At 32.8% G+C, this 14,975-nt stretch overlaps 1 protein-coding gene across 1 annotated transcript; it reads left to right on the top strand.

The window, feature by feature from the left end:
• The first annotated feature begins 747 nt into the window (after nt 1–747).
• On the top strand, nt 748–14,591 carry LOC134686695 (uncharacterized). Its single transcript, XM_063546377.1, has 6 exons — nt 748–827; nt 1,973–2,263; nt 2,620–2,849; nt 7,806–7,896; nt 10,857–10,967; nt 12,055–14,591. Exons 4-6 carry the CDS (start codon nt 7,833–7,835, stop codon nt 14,535–14,537), a joined length of 2,658 nt encoding a protein of 885 aa, XP_063402447.1. The 5' UTR covers nt 748–827; nt 1,973–2,263; nt 2,620–2,849; nt 7,806–7,832; the 3' UTR covers nt 14,538–14,591.
• The last annotated feature ends 384 nt before the right edge of the window (nt 14,592–14,975 follow it).

Below are 14,975 nucleotides of genomic sequence, written 5' to 3'. Positions count from 1 at the left end.
TTACATTGAACGCACGTTGCTGTTTGTAGTAAACGTTAACACAGATAAGCAAATGATTAACTTTTAAATGAAAAGCCGCGATAATGTTCTAAGGTACGGAACCAAATGTGTGTACGCTATGTCATTTATTTTATTACTTGAAGCATTACATTTTTTTTTTGTAAAATCTGTACATCTGTACATCTGTCGTAAATAATGTTGACTAATTTCTTATGATACTGTATACAACATAATTTTTCGTGTACACATAGTTTTGCATTTTTTTAAACATGGAAATTAATAAAGAATATGAAATAATGGAGCAATAAGTTTAACGAACCAGGGGGTGATTGGGCACTGAAAGAAATGATAAACTTAAATCTTAAGGGTAAATGTATAAGAAGAAGCAACGATGTGTAATAGACCACAAGTCTGCTACCAATAATCATACACACTCTTTAGGTATTTCGTTTTCTTTTTTCCTTTTTGTACCTTTTTGCATGGAATGGCTCATATTATTTGCACTGCAAGTTCTTTCCGTTTTAAAGAAATATTTTTATTTTTAATAAATCATTGTACCTGACTGCACTAATATACTTAATATGGTTACATTTCTGTCCATGTAAATTGATGTTATCGCTTGTCTCAGAAATGTTTGTTCCCTGATAAGATTTACACCTAACTATCTATACCCAACAGTGCACTCTCGTGTTCAGAAATAGATTACAAATATGCGTGTCCTTGTGTAAATACACTACTGCATATTGATTTTTACATATCTGTGTTATTTATAGATACACACAAAAATGACCAAGTTTTTTTCTTTTGATTACAATCTAATATGAATGGTAAGTTTAAGAAGCATCTGAAATATCTCTTTTGAAAATAAACGCATTCATTTTTGAAAACTTTAAGTTGTATTGTCGAAGAAGAAAGTTGGTTCTAAAACAAGGGGATTAGTTTTTTGTGTTTTTACTTTTTTCTAGAAGCGTCCATTTGTATTTTGAAAATTCCATATTTTATTTGTTATACTTTAGCATAAACATTTCTAGTATAATTATTTATTGGCGACAATGTAGGGGTGAATCTTGGTTGGTTTTAAAGTGATTATGTGGATACCATACCAAAATATTTCATGATTACTTGTTCATCTTATTATCTAGAATTGTAGTTTTGATTATTTGATTATCTTGAAGAAAAAAAACAGAATTAAAGATAATGTGATTTTATATGCAAATCATTTATGATTATTTGATTTTTAAAACACCGCCATAAGGGCCTCTAAAATTGTCATGTAAAGGCATATTTTTATAAAAGTGTGATGCCTTTCACATCATACATTACAATCAAAATCCATATTCATGTGAACTATAATTGAACTAATGATCTAGAGATGGGTTACGCATGAACAAGGCTTGACTAGTCATTAAAAGAAAAAGCTTGTCAACATTGAAATTGAAACAAGGGTCAACCATTTTATTGACTGATTTGATCTACAAAAACTTGTTCTTATACAATTAAAAAAGATTCTTTACATATCGTTCAACCTATAATATGAAATTAAACAGACCTAGAAAATTCCAACTGTTTTCTATATAAAATATACATTTGTTTATGTTTTTACAAGTTATTTAACCGTCGGCATCCGTCGAAACGTCACTTCGATTGTTAACTAGATGACGTCCAGACTACATTACACACGAAATATTGATGCACGATTTTGAGTTAATGCATCTTTAATTATTTATTTTAGAATTTTATACGTTTTAGATTGTTAGAAGTCAAATATATGCACATTTTAATTCAAATTGTAAAACTTAATATGTCGGCTATTGCCCCTTAAAATAATAAAATGTAATAGCATTGGCATTCTGGTTTGTTGTATTACTCCGATCATCTATTATCTGGAAATATAAAGGTAACTTCGTTTTATGAAATAGTCTTTTGGTGAACAGTTAGATTTATAAACAAAATGAATAATGTTTATTTACAGCAAGTACTTGAAAACAGTATCAAAGACAAGTCTTCTGATATTTGATCAACCTTTGGTCAAATTTAAACATAAACAGAAAGACGCATTTGTTTACAAAAGAGGAGGAAAACTACATCAAACTGGACCAACTCATCGGGATATTACAACGTGCAGCACGTGTTTTCTTTGATAAAGAATTTGCTCCAGTATGTTTAGGTAAATCGATCAAGAAAGAGAAAAAGAAGCTGACTGATCTGAAACCAAAGCGGATAATTTACCAAAAACAGTGGAATCTGCTATTTCCCCAAGAAGGTAGAAACTTGAAAATCTCTCGTTTTCGCTCTCTCTCTCTCTCTCTCTCTCTCTCTCTCTCTCTCTCTCTCTCTCTCTCTCTCTCTCTCTCTCTCTCTCTCTCTCTCTCTCTCTCTCTCTCTCTCTCTCTATTTAGATATTTAATATAATATCATTAGTTTATCTGCAGAAAAATTCATACATTAATTAAAATTGAAAACAATTGATGGATCATACTTTTTCTTTGCATTGAAATGAATAGCACCAATCCCAATATCTGAATTGTACGATTTTATTACGGACGCCAATATCAGGTCTATTCAATTCTTGTATTATTTTGTTATTATTTCATGACCTCTTCAACATTTTTTTTACAGGTGATCCAGACTCTAAGACCTTTGATATCAATATAATAACAACGTGTCTCAGACACCTTACTGACGTATCTTCTCCAAAACGGGGATATGATCAACTGCCGTTGGATGATGAGACTTCACCTGTTTCAGATTTGGCCAGACTCAAACACTACAGAAATGAATTAGCACACATTGACGACAGGAAAGTGGAAAACGACAAGTTTTCTAAAGCGGGGAGTGATATTTGTTGGGTATGTTTAATGAAACACGGTTGAAATGTATAATTAAGTCTTAGATGCATGTTTTTTTTATTAATTGCTATTGACTTCAACCAGCTGTCAGTAACTGCGAGTACTCTCAGATCTGTGTTCAATGTTTTTTTGTTGTTACGATATACAAGTACACGGCCACGTCCACTTTGTGTTTTGTTAGATGTATTTCTATGCATATCCATCTGATGAGTAAAGCCTCTTGGAACTGATCTTTCCAGCTTAGGGGAGTTTTGGGATCCGCTAACATGTTTATCTCCGCCACATTATGTATGTATGTGTCTGTCCAAAGTCAGGAGCCTTTAGGTAAGGGGCTGTTGCTGTTTATTGCTGTGTTATATATTTGTTTTCGTCAGTATTTTGTACACTTGTTGGACCAATCGTTTTCTTGTTTCAGTTGTTTAAATTTGTCATTTAGAGGCCTTTTAAAGCTGACTATAGGTTTGGGCTTTGCTCATTGCCGACGGCTTCACGGTGCACATAGTTGTTAATTTCAGTTTCATTTGACAATCACTCCACTTCTTCTTTTGATAAGCACAGCTGTATGATGTTTGGTTGTATAAATTCACAACTGAATTTTCATTAAAGATGTTCGCTACGCTGTTTAAAAATAACAAGCTTTTTAAAAGACTGTTATAAATTGAAATTATATAAATAAAAAACTGAAATAGCAGAAAAAAATGTGCTTGTTTTCGAGATATAAGCCGATGAAAATTTGGCGGCAAATAATTTTCTCTAGATTTTTCTTTCACTTAACATTGTCACCTTTTTATTGAAAAAATAACAAGGATTTCATAAGATTTTGTAGTATGGCCTTTTAAACAATATGTAATTGAAAGATGAATAGAAAAGAAGGGGTTATTGGGTAATTTTTTTTAATGTTAATACATGGATAAAACCAGAGGATTCCGAAAATTTGGCAAATTTCAAAAAGAAGAGGAGCAAACATCCTTGAAGCAAATTTCATTTTGAATAAAAATATTTTTGAATAATAAAGGACAGTTAAGTATTATTTCATCTTAACTGACACTACTTAGAAGTTGTGAATACCAATATATAAACTTTTAGCTTCATGTTCTCCTGAAAATAAAGCCAAGCTTATTGCATGATGAATGTTAGAGAAAATCTACAGAAAATTGTGGTTGAATCTTGATTTATAAGGTGCATAATATGCATGTATGCATTACTACATTAAGAGTTCCTTTGATTCCCTAAAAATTTAATTTTAGATGTAACACGTCTTCTGATTGCCTGACGTTGTTTTGTAAATGAGCTCATAGACATAATTTTGTCACGTGACCGTGACATCATCAACATTTTTTCATGGTTTTCTTCGGTTTAAAATTAACTTTATCTTTAAATATAAGAAAGAAATGTAGTGTCTATTCGAAATTACATAAAACATGTGGTGCACAGTTTAAAATAACACGCAACGCGGATCATTCAGTGTGCACCACATTTTTAGACAAAAAAAATATTACAGTCATTCCTTAAATGTTTTGATTGCTTGTTCACACATTAAAAGAGGGTTAACCCTGTATGCCAACATTGCCCATGTGAAATTTAGAATTGTTTGTATAAACATTGAACGACAAAAATATGTGACGTATATAGTTTTCTGACGTCAGACACGCCAATCAATGAATGTGATTGTAACTAGATCTTTCTGTGTTCTGCTTAATTGTTCTTTTAAGCTCACCTGGCCAAAAGGGCCAAGTGAGCTTATGTCATCACTTGGCGTCCGTCGTCGTCCGTCGTCTGTCGTCTGTCAAGAATCTTCTCCTCTGAAACTACTAGACCAAATACTTCCAAACTTTAACTGAATGTTCCTTAGGGTATCAAGTTTATAAATTGTATCCGAAGTTTTGATCTATCAACAAACATGGTCGCCATTGCTAAAAATAGAACATAGGGGTCAAATGCAATTTTTGGCTTATAACTCAAAAACCAAAGCATTTAGAGCAAATCTGACTGGATAAAATTGTTAATCAGGTCAAGATATATCTGCCCTGAAATTTTCAGATGAATCGAACAATCCGTTGTTGGGTTGCTACTCCTAAATTGGTAATTTTAAGGAAATTTTGCTGTTTTTGGTTATTATCTTGAATAATATTATAGATAGATATAAACTGTAAACAGCAATAATGTTCAGCAAAATAAGATTTACAAATAAGTCAACAACACCGAAATGGTCATTTGACCGCTTTAGGAGTAATTGCCTTTTATGGTAATTTTTTAACCATTTTTCGTAAATCTTAGTAATCTTTTACAAAAATCTTCTTCTCTGAAACAAATTTTAGCAAACTTGGTCACAATCATCATTTGGGTATATAGTTTCAAAATTGTGTCCGGTGACCCGGTCAACCAACCAAGATGGCTGCCATGGCTAAAAATAGAACACAGGGGTAAAATGCAGTTTTTGGCTTATAACTCAAAAACCAAAGCATTAAGAGCAAATATGACATGGAGTTAAATTGTTTATTAGGTCACGATCTATCTGCTTATAACATTTCAGATGAATCGAAAAACCCGTTGTTGGGTTGCTGCCCCTAAATTGGTAATTTTAAGGAAATTTTGCTGTGTTTGGTAATTATCTTGAATAATATTATAGATAGAGATAAACAGTGAACAGCAATAATTTTTCAGCAAAGTTAGATTTACAAATAAGTCAACATGACTGAATAGGTCAGTTGACCCCTTTAGGAGTTATTGCCCTTTATAGTCAGTTTTTAACCATTTTTCGTGAATCTTAGTAGTCTTTTACAAAAATCATCTCCTCTTAAACTGCTTGGCAAAATAAAACCAAACTTGGCCACTATCATCATTAAGGTATATAGTTTAAAAATTTGTCCGATGACCCGTTCAACCAACCAAGATGGCCGCCATGACTTAAAATAGATAATAGGGGTCAAATGCAGTTTTTGGCTTATAACTAAAATATTAAAGCATTTAGAAAAAATTTGACATGAGGTTTAATTGTTAATCATGTCCATATTTATGCCTTGAACTTTTCAGATTGCTACCCCTAAATTGGTAATTTTAAGGAAATATTGCTGTTTTTGGTTATTATCTTGAATAATATTATAGATAGAGATAAACTGTAAACAGCAATAATGTTCAGCAAAATAAGATTTACAAATAAGTCAACAACACCGAAATGGTCAGTTGACCCCTTTAGGAGTTATTGCCCTTTATAGTAATTTTTTAACCATTTTTCGTAAATCGTAGTAGATTTTTAGAAAATATTTTTCACTGTAATTACTGGGCCAAGTTTATTATGGAAAGAGATAATTGTAGCAGCAAGAATGTTCAGTTAAGTAAGATCTACAATCACCATCATCAAAACACAATTTTGTTATGAATTTATCTGTGGCCATTGTTTAATATGCACATAAACCAAGGTGAGCGACACAGACTCTTGAGAGCCTCTAGTTTAAATTGCTACTCGATGATGACTGCTGTACCCATATTTGACTATATTATTTATTATGTCTGTTTAGTTCACGCATCATTGTAAATATAACGGAATTAGATGAGACTGTCAACAAAGTGAGAGGTTAAGCGCTATAAAACCAGGTTTAATCTACAATTTTCTACATTTGAAAATGCCTGTACCAAGTCAGGAATGGATTTTCCTCTGAGTTCAGTATTTTTGTGATTTTACTTTTACGAGTTTTAAACATGGTGATATAAAGACAACAATAGTGTACCGATGTGCAAATGAGATGAGACCAATTAAGTGAACAAAGACAAATTGAACGGACAACCATGACTTTCGGAATAATTTAGATCGGAGTGATGACATAGTAAGGATTTCTTGGTATGCATTCGCCAACTGTCAATCGGGAGCTCACAAAATCGAAACCTTGCACTCATGAAATTGAAGCTCATACATTAAGGCAACAGTAGTATACCGCTTTTCTAAAATCATACATCTATACAGAAAGAAAATGCGGGTTACAAACTAAAGCTGAGGTAAACATGTCAAATATAAGAGGAAAACAACGAAACAACAGAAACACTGAAGTGCAACAGATAACCAAAACGACAATAATGAGACACACACAGAAACGAACTATAAGATAACAAGTGCCATTTTGTTGACTTGGTACAGGACATTTAAAAACAATGGTGGATTGAATCTGATTTTGTGGCCAACCAAAACCTCCCGCTTTCAAGGCATTGTTAAATATAACACTTAAATGATAACATGACATGATAACACTACAGTATAAATAAATGCAAGAACAGTACGGACAGAGAAATACACAAATAAACATTACAATAGGACATTTCGACATGCATACTGTAATAAGTACCAGGCCTACATTTCTAAAACACAATACTCGCGCTTCGACTTCATGAGACCCACAAAGGACGACCACATCAAAATAGTAAAGAAAGCCAAAACTGTACAAAGTGAAAGAGCACCGATACAACTATTCTAGTATAAATAGACCTTAGAAGCCAAAAACTCCCAAATTTCACAGAAGTCTGTAAAGATATGCATCTAATTTGGTGTTTTATTTGAAAAAGTCATGTAGATAATTTGTTAAGGTATCACTTTCCCCAGGTTGCACATTGAAGTTAACATCAAATATTTCTATACCACCACTGTGAACTTATCCTAGCATTGACTCGCATTTAAAACGAATGTCATTATTTTTTTTATTTTTTTTAATATTTTGTTTAGTTTTAAACATTTTGTTTTCAGAAAGAAATATCTCGTGATCTGAAAATCAATGACCTATCTTTATACTTGATACATAAACAAGACCTTTACTTTATAACTAATCAATAACTTTCTAAAATTATATAGCTAGAATTGCCAGAACAGTGAGAGTATATCAAAAAACTTTCAGCCAATTCTTCCAATCAAATGTTAAGTGTTAAATAATTATTTACGATACATATCTGTTAATGTATTATGTTTTAAAGGCTATCAAGAGGCTAGGTAATGACGATATGGTGAAAGAATGTGACATTTTACATGTCAAAGACTTAAACCAGTCTACAGTACCAACCAAAGGTAACTATTAGACCGTGCAAACATGTTTAAAAGAAGAACATCATTCTAAGTGAGATTAATCAAATTTTGTTAAAAACTAGAGAAATAGCCAATACTCTCAAGACAGTGATGTGCCTATTTAATGAGTCAGGACATTTGATTTTTACAGTTTGTACTATGTTGTACCGCTGTTCCAGTTCAAAGTTAAAAAAACAATTAACCCCGGCCCGCCCCACACTTTATTCCTGTCTTACACCAGGAACTGTAATACAGTGATTGTCGTACATTACCATCTTTCATTGTTGTGTGCCATTAATTGTTTTGTCATAAATCAGGCCGTTGTTGGTTTTCTTTTTCTTTTGATATATTTTAACATTTTGTTACGTTTGGGAATTCCATAGCTGATTATTGGCTTTTCTTACTTCAAAAACCGAACGGCGACATACTGATCCTTTAATCTGCCTCATTTAGACTCTGTTGGATATCATTTGCAATTATAACATATCTTACTTCATATGTATTATAACCACAACCAGTTAATAACATGGACAAATCGAACAGATCAAAAACCATATACATATATCTTTCGAACGACATGTTTTTATGTTTAGTACCAGGTCCTGTAATATTATGAAGGGGTTGAAAGTGCCTTGCGTTTAGCACACCACGGACCCCTTAACGACAACTTTATAATCAATTTCAAAATATAATGTACACATATCGATCACAGTCGTTATTGTCATGCCTTTCTATTACTTTATGGTTTATAAAGTGCAGTCGTATTTATGTAATATGTTCGAATCATGTCCAACGCATATATATAGCCTTGTTTGCTTTTTCTCGTGTCTCGTTTTTCATATAGATTAGACCGCTGGTTTTCCCATTTGAATTGTTTTACTCTAGTTATTTATGTTGCCCTTTATAGCTTGCTGTTCGGTGTGAGCCAAGGCTCCTTGTTGAAGACCTTTCTTTGACCTATAATGGTTTACCTTTACAAATTGTGACTTGGATAGAGAGTTGTCTCATTGGCACTCATACCACATCTTCTTATAGCTATGTAAATTCCACAGTTCATGCAGATACAGATACTTATCATGTTGTTTCTGTTATATAAAAAAAGAAGATGTGGTAGGATTTATATGCTTTACAAGAAAAAATCAAATCACAAAACTCATGAGTCGAACAAACAAAACAAAACCAGAAAACACAAACAAGTCAACAAAACATCACTTAGAAAATAGATGATTGAGCAACACAAAACCAATCATAAATAAAAGGCGCACGGCATTGCTACATAAGGGCACACAACTTCTGGTCAACAAGTGACATCGTCCTGGCTACTCGTGTAAGTACAAATCCGTCGAAAACTTTCATTCTATTTTTTCTAGATGAAGATTTTATATTAGAATTTAAAGTATTCAACGTTTCGTATTCGTTAATTATTCAGCTTTGCAACTCATGCAAGTAAAAACCCGTCGAAAAATTTCTTTCCTTTTTTAGCTCACCTGGCCCATAGGGGCAAGTGAGTTTTTCTCATCACTTGGCGTCCGTCGTTCGGCGTCCGTCGTCGTCGTCGTCGTCCGCCGTTAGCTTTTACAAAAATCTTCTCCTCTGAAACTACTGGGCCAAATTTAACCAAACTTGGCCACAAACATCATTGGGGTATCTAATTTAAAAAATTGTGTCCGGTGACTCCGCCAACCAACCAAGATGGCCGCCATGGCTAAAAATAGAACATAGGGGTTTAATGCAGTTTTGGGCTAATAACTCAAAAACAAAGCATTTAGAGCACATTTGACAGGGTAAAATTGTTCATCAGGCCAACATCTATCTGCCCTGAAATTTTCAGATTAATCAGACAACCAGTTGTTAGGTTGCTGCCCCTGAATTGGTAATTTTATGGAAATTTTACTGTTTTTGTTTATTATCTTGAATATTATTATAGATAGAGATAAACTGTAAACAGCATTAATGTTCAGCAAAGTAAGATTTACATCTAAGTCAACATGACCGAAATGGTCAGTTGACCCCTTTAGAAGTTATTGCCCTTTATAGTCAATTTTAACAATTTTCGTAAATTTTAGTAGTCTTTTACAAAAATCTTCTCCTCTGCAACTACTGGGCCTAATTCATTCACACTTGGCCACAATCATCAGTGGGATATCTAGTCCAAATAAAGTGTCCGGTGAACCGGTCAACCAACCAAGATGGCCGCCACGGCTAAAAATAGAACAAAGGGGTAAAATGCAGTTTTTGGCTTATAACTCAAAAACCAAAGCATTTAGAGCAAATCTAACAGAGGGGTAAACTTGTTCATCAGGTCAATTTCTATGAATCGGACAACCCGTTGTTGGGTTGCTGCCACTAAATTGGTAATTTTAAGGAAATTTTGCTCTTTTTGATTATTATCTTGAATACTAAGTAGATAGAGATAACCTGTAAACAGCAATATTGTTCAGAAAAGTCAGATTTACAAATAAGTCAACATGACTGAAATGGTCAATTGAGGAGTTAATGTCCTTTATAGTCAATTTTTAACAATTTTCATAAAATTTGTAAATTTTTACTAACATTTTTCCCTGAAACTACTGGGCCAAGTTCATTTTAGATATAGATAATTGTAAGCAGCAAGAATGTTCAGTAAAGTAAGATGTACAAACACATCACCATCACCAAAACACAATTTTGTCATGAATCTATCTGCTTCTTTTGTTAAATATTCATATAATCCAAGGTGAGCGACGCAGGCTCTTTAGGGCCTCTAGTTTAGATGAAGATTTTCTATTAGAATTGAAAGTATACGTTTCGTATTCATTAATTATTTGGTATTACGGATGTTTTCATGTCGATACCACTGATATATCTTTTGAAAACTGGATGTACATATTTACAAAAATTAATAATTTTATTAAAGATTCGCTTGATTCAGGTTTCAAACCTGACAATACAAAAACATAATTTTGAAAATTAAATTCTTTCAGGGTGTAGTAACATTGAAGTTTGGCATTTAACCGAAAACCCGATCATCACAGAAACGAACCTGAAGAAATTAGAGGATAGTATGAAATCGAAAAAATGTGTTATTCTTAAAGGTTAGTTGTAAGGAATTTATTGTTATTTAATTCTCTAAATGGTTTGCTGGAATCTTAACAGTATTTATTTGTTTTTAAAAAATTGTATGTTATTGCATGTTGAGAACCTCTTAAAGATGAAGATAGTATATTTGTTGACGAAGTTTAAATTTACCTACTTCAGATAATTATAACTTCTTTGGTAGTCAAAAAGCGCATTGCATTTGGTTTTTGTCCATTTCAGTTTTTGTTTTATCTTTTGTTTTATGTATTTACATGGCCTTAAATGCAATACGTATATTGTTCTATAGCTACTAGTGTTCACTACATCAATAAAAGTATATTATTCAAAAAAAAAATTAAATTAAAGGACATGCCAATCTACCACGACACACATTCTGGACTCCAATCTGATCAATCTTTGAAAAAGTAGTAAAAAGAAAATTTCAAGTGTTTGGGTTGATTCTACCGCGGATTAAACTTACGACCCACTGTACTCAATAGTTATCAAAGGTAACAATAGGTATCAAAATGAGCATGAAACCATAATGTCGGTGTTAAACTACGACGTTGCAATTGGTTTAGCGCTGTCACGTGGTCCTTAAAGGGTTAATATATTCCATATGGGGTTCGTAACATCAAGTCTGCTGGTAATGGTGACGTCATATATAGATAGTTATTGTATTGTATTTTTTACTTTTCTACAAAATGCAACAGGAAAAGTTCTGCAGGCGATAGATTTGTTATACTGTTCGATACTGCCCTCCTACGGCCTATAGAGGATGAGTCAGATCTATAGGCGATTCGACCTTCAGCCTCACCCGATAAGTATTTAACTATCCCTCTATATCTCCACAATAGGGGTCATTAGCGATTGATATAATTTATAGTATTGAGTTGATCAGTTTAAATCAATATTTAAGATACATAGTGTTCACCTCTCGACAGGAAACTATGATTTTTATAATCATTTTTGGTTTGTCATAAATTTTTAATACTCTTTATATCAAAACTGTAGAAGCTTGTTTATGAAAATACATCTGCAATATAAAAGTTTCAAATTAAAATTCTTCTGGGATGTAATACTCAATGTTATTTAATTTTCAAGGTCTGATTGGAACTGGTAAATCTGAGTTGGCACTTCGATGCTGTTACAATGCAAAAAAACTAGACCCTACAGGTATTGTGCATAAGCTAAAATGCACCGACGAGTCTATGTTTGAAAGATCACTTCGTGAACTGTGCAGATATTTTGAAAACGTCGAAGTTCGTAAAGAAGAACAATCTCAAATAGATACAGTTATCGATATTATATCAAGAGAACTAAGGAAAAGAGCTGGTCATCATCACGTATTGCTTTTAGATGATCTAAATAAAATAGCCAAACATACAGTAAGCAAATTTATTAAAACATGTAAAACGGCAGAAAATGTAAAAATCATTGTCACGACATCCTTATCATTAGATATAGATAAAGAATGTGAAGTTTTAGAAATTAAAGGGTTTTCAGAAGATGAGGCAGTAGAGTTTCTTACTTATGGAGAGGAATGCCGGGAAAATATTAGGAAACATTATAAAGAACTTGCTAGGAAGTTCAGCTACAACCCAAAAGGACTACACATTGCGCGAAAGTACATGGAACAAACTAAATTACCCGTAAAAGATCTTGTAAAACAATTAGGTTGTCCTTCTGATTTACTTGAATTCGAAGAAAGCATGGTTGTGAAAGAGCAAACAACTGATAAAACACTTTTTCATTCATTAGTCAGCTTAATTGATAATATGCATGAGAAATACAGACAAGATCACAAAGAGCATATATTTGAAATGTTACTTTCACTCCAGTTTCTTGAAGTAGAATCAATACCAGTTGTACTGTTTACAAAATTCGATTCTAAGATCTCCTCAGTTTCCATAAATGATCTGTTATTTGAAATAACGAATTCTTCTTTTGGAACAATAAATAAAGAAAAAAGATATACCTCGGGAGAAATTGCAGAGGAGCGGCAGATCAACACCCATGATGTTGTTAGAGTAGCTTTACAGATATACATTACAAACAAGCAGAGTATTATTCATACGTCGAAGGAAAATATTTTGAGAAAACTATTGAGAGCTTTCTTTCTGTTGATGGATAAGGACAACCAAAACCCAGTTGATCTTCGTCGTCACAATCTAATTTTACCACATGCATGCTCTGTTATAAAACATTTGAAAAAGAATATAATAAATGAGAAAGATAAATCAAATTCATCTCTGACGAAAGACTTGTTGTATAATCAATTAGAAAGAGAAGTTCACGTTGTATATATTAATGACTTAATTGGATATACTTTGAGCTTTAATGAAATGTATTATGAGGCAAGTTCATATTTTGATGGGGCTAAACGCAATTTACTTAAACTTCTTAGAGTGAATGATGAAGAATTCCATAATGATATACTTGGTTTTACTAAGCTGACATCTGATCCGTATGAACTGACAACTTTGGTTGATGAAAAGTCAATAGAACTTTTCCAGGCCACAGATGAGTTTATACGCGCGAACAGATTAGCACTTCAGACAATTAGTAAGGACTACGTCTTTAATAAATATAGAAATGCAAATGATGGTAAAATCCTTTCAAGCGTTTTAGAAATTGATGAATTAGAGGAAGCATCTTATTTTGTAGAAAAGGAGTACAATGAACTATGTATGAAAGGATACGCTATTAAGGAAGAGAGACTAGGAGGTGAATTTATGCTAAGTTTACTTGTTTCTATTTGTCACACTTTCGGCAGAAGATTATTTTACCAGGCAGATGATATTAATTGGTCGTTAGGTAAAACATTCTTTTCTTACTTGACGATTGCCCGCAAACTTTCGTATATGACAAACTTGAGCGACAATCATTTGCCTAATACAGGATCAACAAAGCAATATGAAAAAATTGAGAGTATGCAGTTAAACCGCTTGTTTACCTGCTTGACTGAAAGAAGCGAAATGCAGTCCATTTTGAGTTTTTTTGGTAGAAAGGAAAATCTCGTTAAAGCGGCTACTTTAAAGGATATCATAAGTACTTGCAAAAAGAGATTCAATGAAAAAACTGACTATTTAGAATTTGGAGTATTAAAGGTTTTAGGCGCAAAAAATGACCACGCCAAATATTTGTCAGCGAAGATGATTATCGATTGCTATATAGATTTATTCAAACTTGAACAGACTGAAGAAATACGGGCAGAGGCCACACAATGGGGTCAGAGTATTACACATATGATAGCAACAAACCAAAGTAATTTCCCCAGTGTTGAATACTCCATAGGAAACCTTTATTTTGCCATTGGTGATATTATTCAGGCCGAAAAATGTTTTTATGCATTACTCCCAAAGATAGACGAGAACAACAAATGTGACAAACAAGATTTAAAATATTTTCCAAGAAAAGCTTGTGTTAGCTACATAAAGTGTCGCTTGGAAAGATTGGATCGAGAGGATGAATCCTTCAAAGCAGAAACAGAACGGAAATTGGAATGTTTCAAAACTTTATTGCAAACATATAAAGCAGAGTTTAAAGAACTTGAAGAACTGAAACTTACATTAACAAAAGGTTAATTTTACAACTTATTTCGTTTTTTCTGAACCGTGTCTTAAAAGGAGTTTCATAAAGTTGATCACATGACAATTCATGATTAATAATTGGCTTTCTATAATGCATTTTATCATGATTAATGTACCAGATTGGAAATAAGCAATTAAAAACATTACCTTGATTTAAGTAATTGAGATGTCATGTTACTTGAGGCATAAAAATAGGAATATGTGGTATGTTTGCTAATGACAGAAATCTCCATAAGAGACCAAATGACATTGACATCAACTACAGGTCACCGTACGATCTTCAATACTGAGCAAATCCCATACCGCATAGTCAGCTATAAAGGTCCCCGAAATGAAAAATGTACAATATTTCAAAAGAGAATCTATCGGCCCAATTTATTTACAAAATGATGGACGAAAAACAAATATGACACGCAGCAACAAAAGACAAGC

The sequence above is a fragment of the Mytilus trossulus genome, chromosome 10, assembly GCF_036588685.1.
Source record: "Mytilus trossulus isolate FHL-02 chromosome 10, PNRI_Mtr1.1.1.hap1, whole genome shotgun sequence".
Classification (NCBI taxonomy): domain Eukaryota; kingdom Metazoa; phylum Mollusca; class Bivalvia; order Mytilida; family Mytilidae; genus Mytilus; species Mytilus trossulus.
Note: the sequence above shows the minus strand (reverse complement) of the source record. Positions and strands in the feature narration are given on the sequence as shown.

Bases quoted from the DNA above. Each gene is read 5' to 3' on its own strand.
- LOC134686695 (XM_063546377.1), top strand. From the start codon at position 7,833: ATGGTGAAAGAATGTGACATTTTACATGTCAAAGACTTAAACCAGTCT. The intron at 7,897-10,856 runs GTAACTATTAGA...AAATTCTTTCAG, and splicing joins GTCTACAGTACCAACCAAAG to GGTGTAGTAACATTGAAGTT. The intron at 10,968-12,054 runs GTTAGTTGTAAG...TTAATTTTCAAG, and splicing joins AAAATGTGTTATTCTTAAAG to GTCTGATTGGAACTGGTAAA.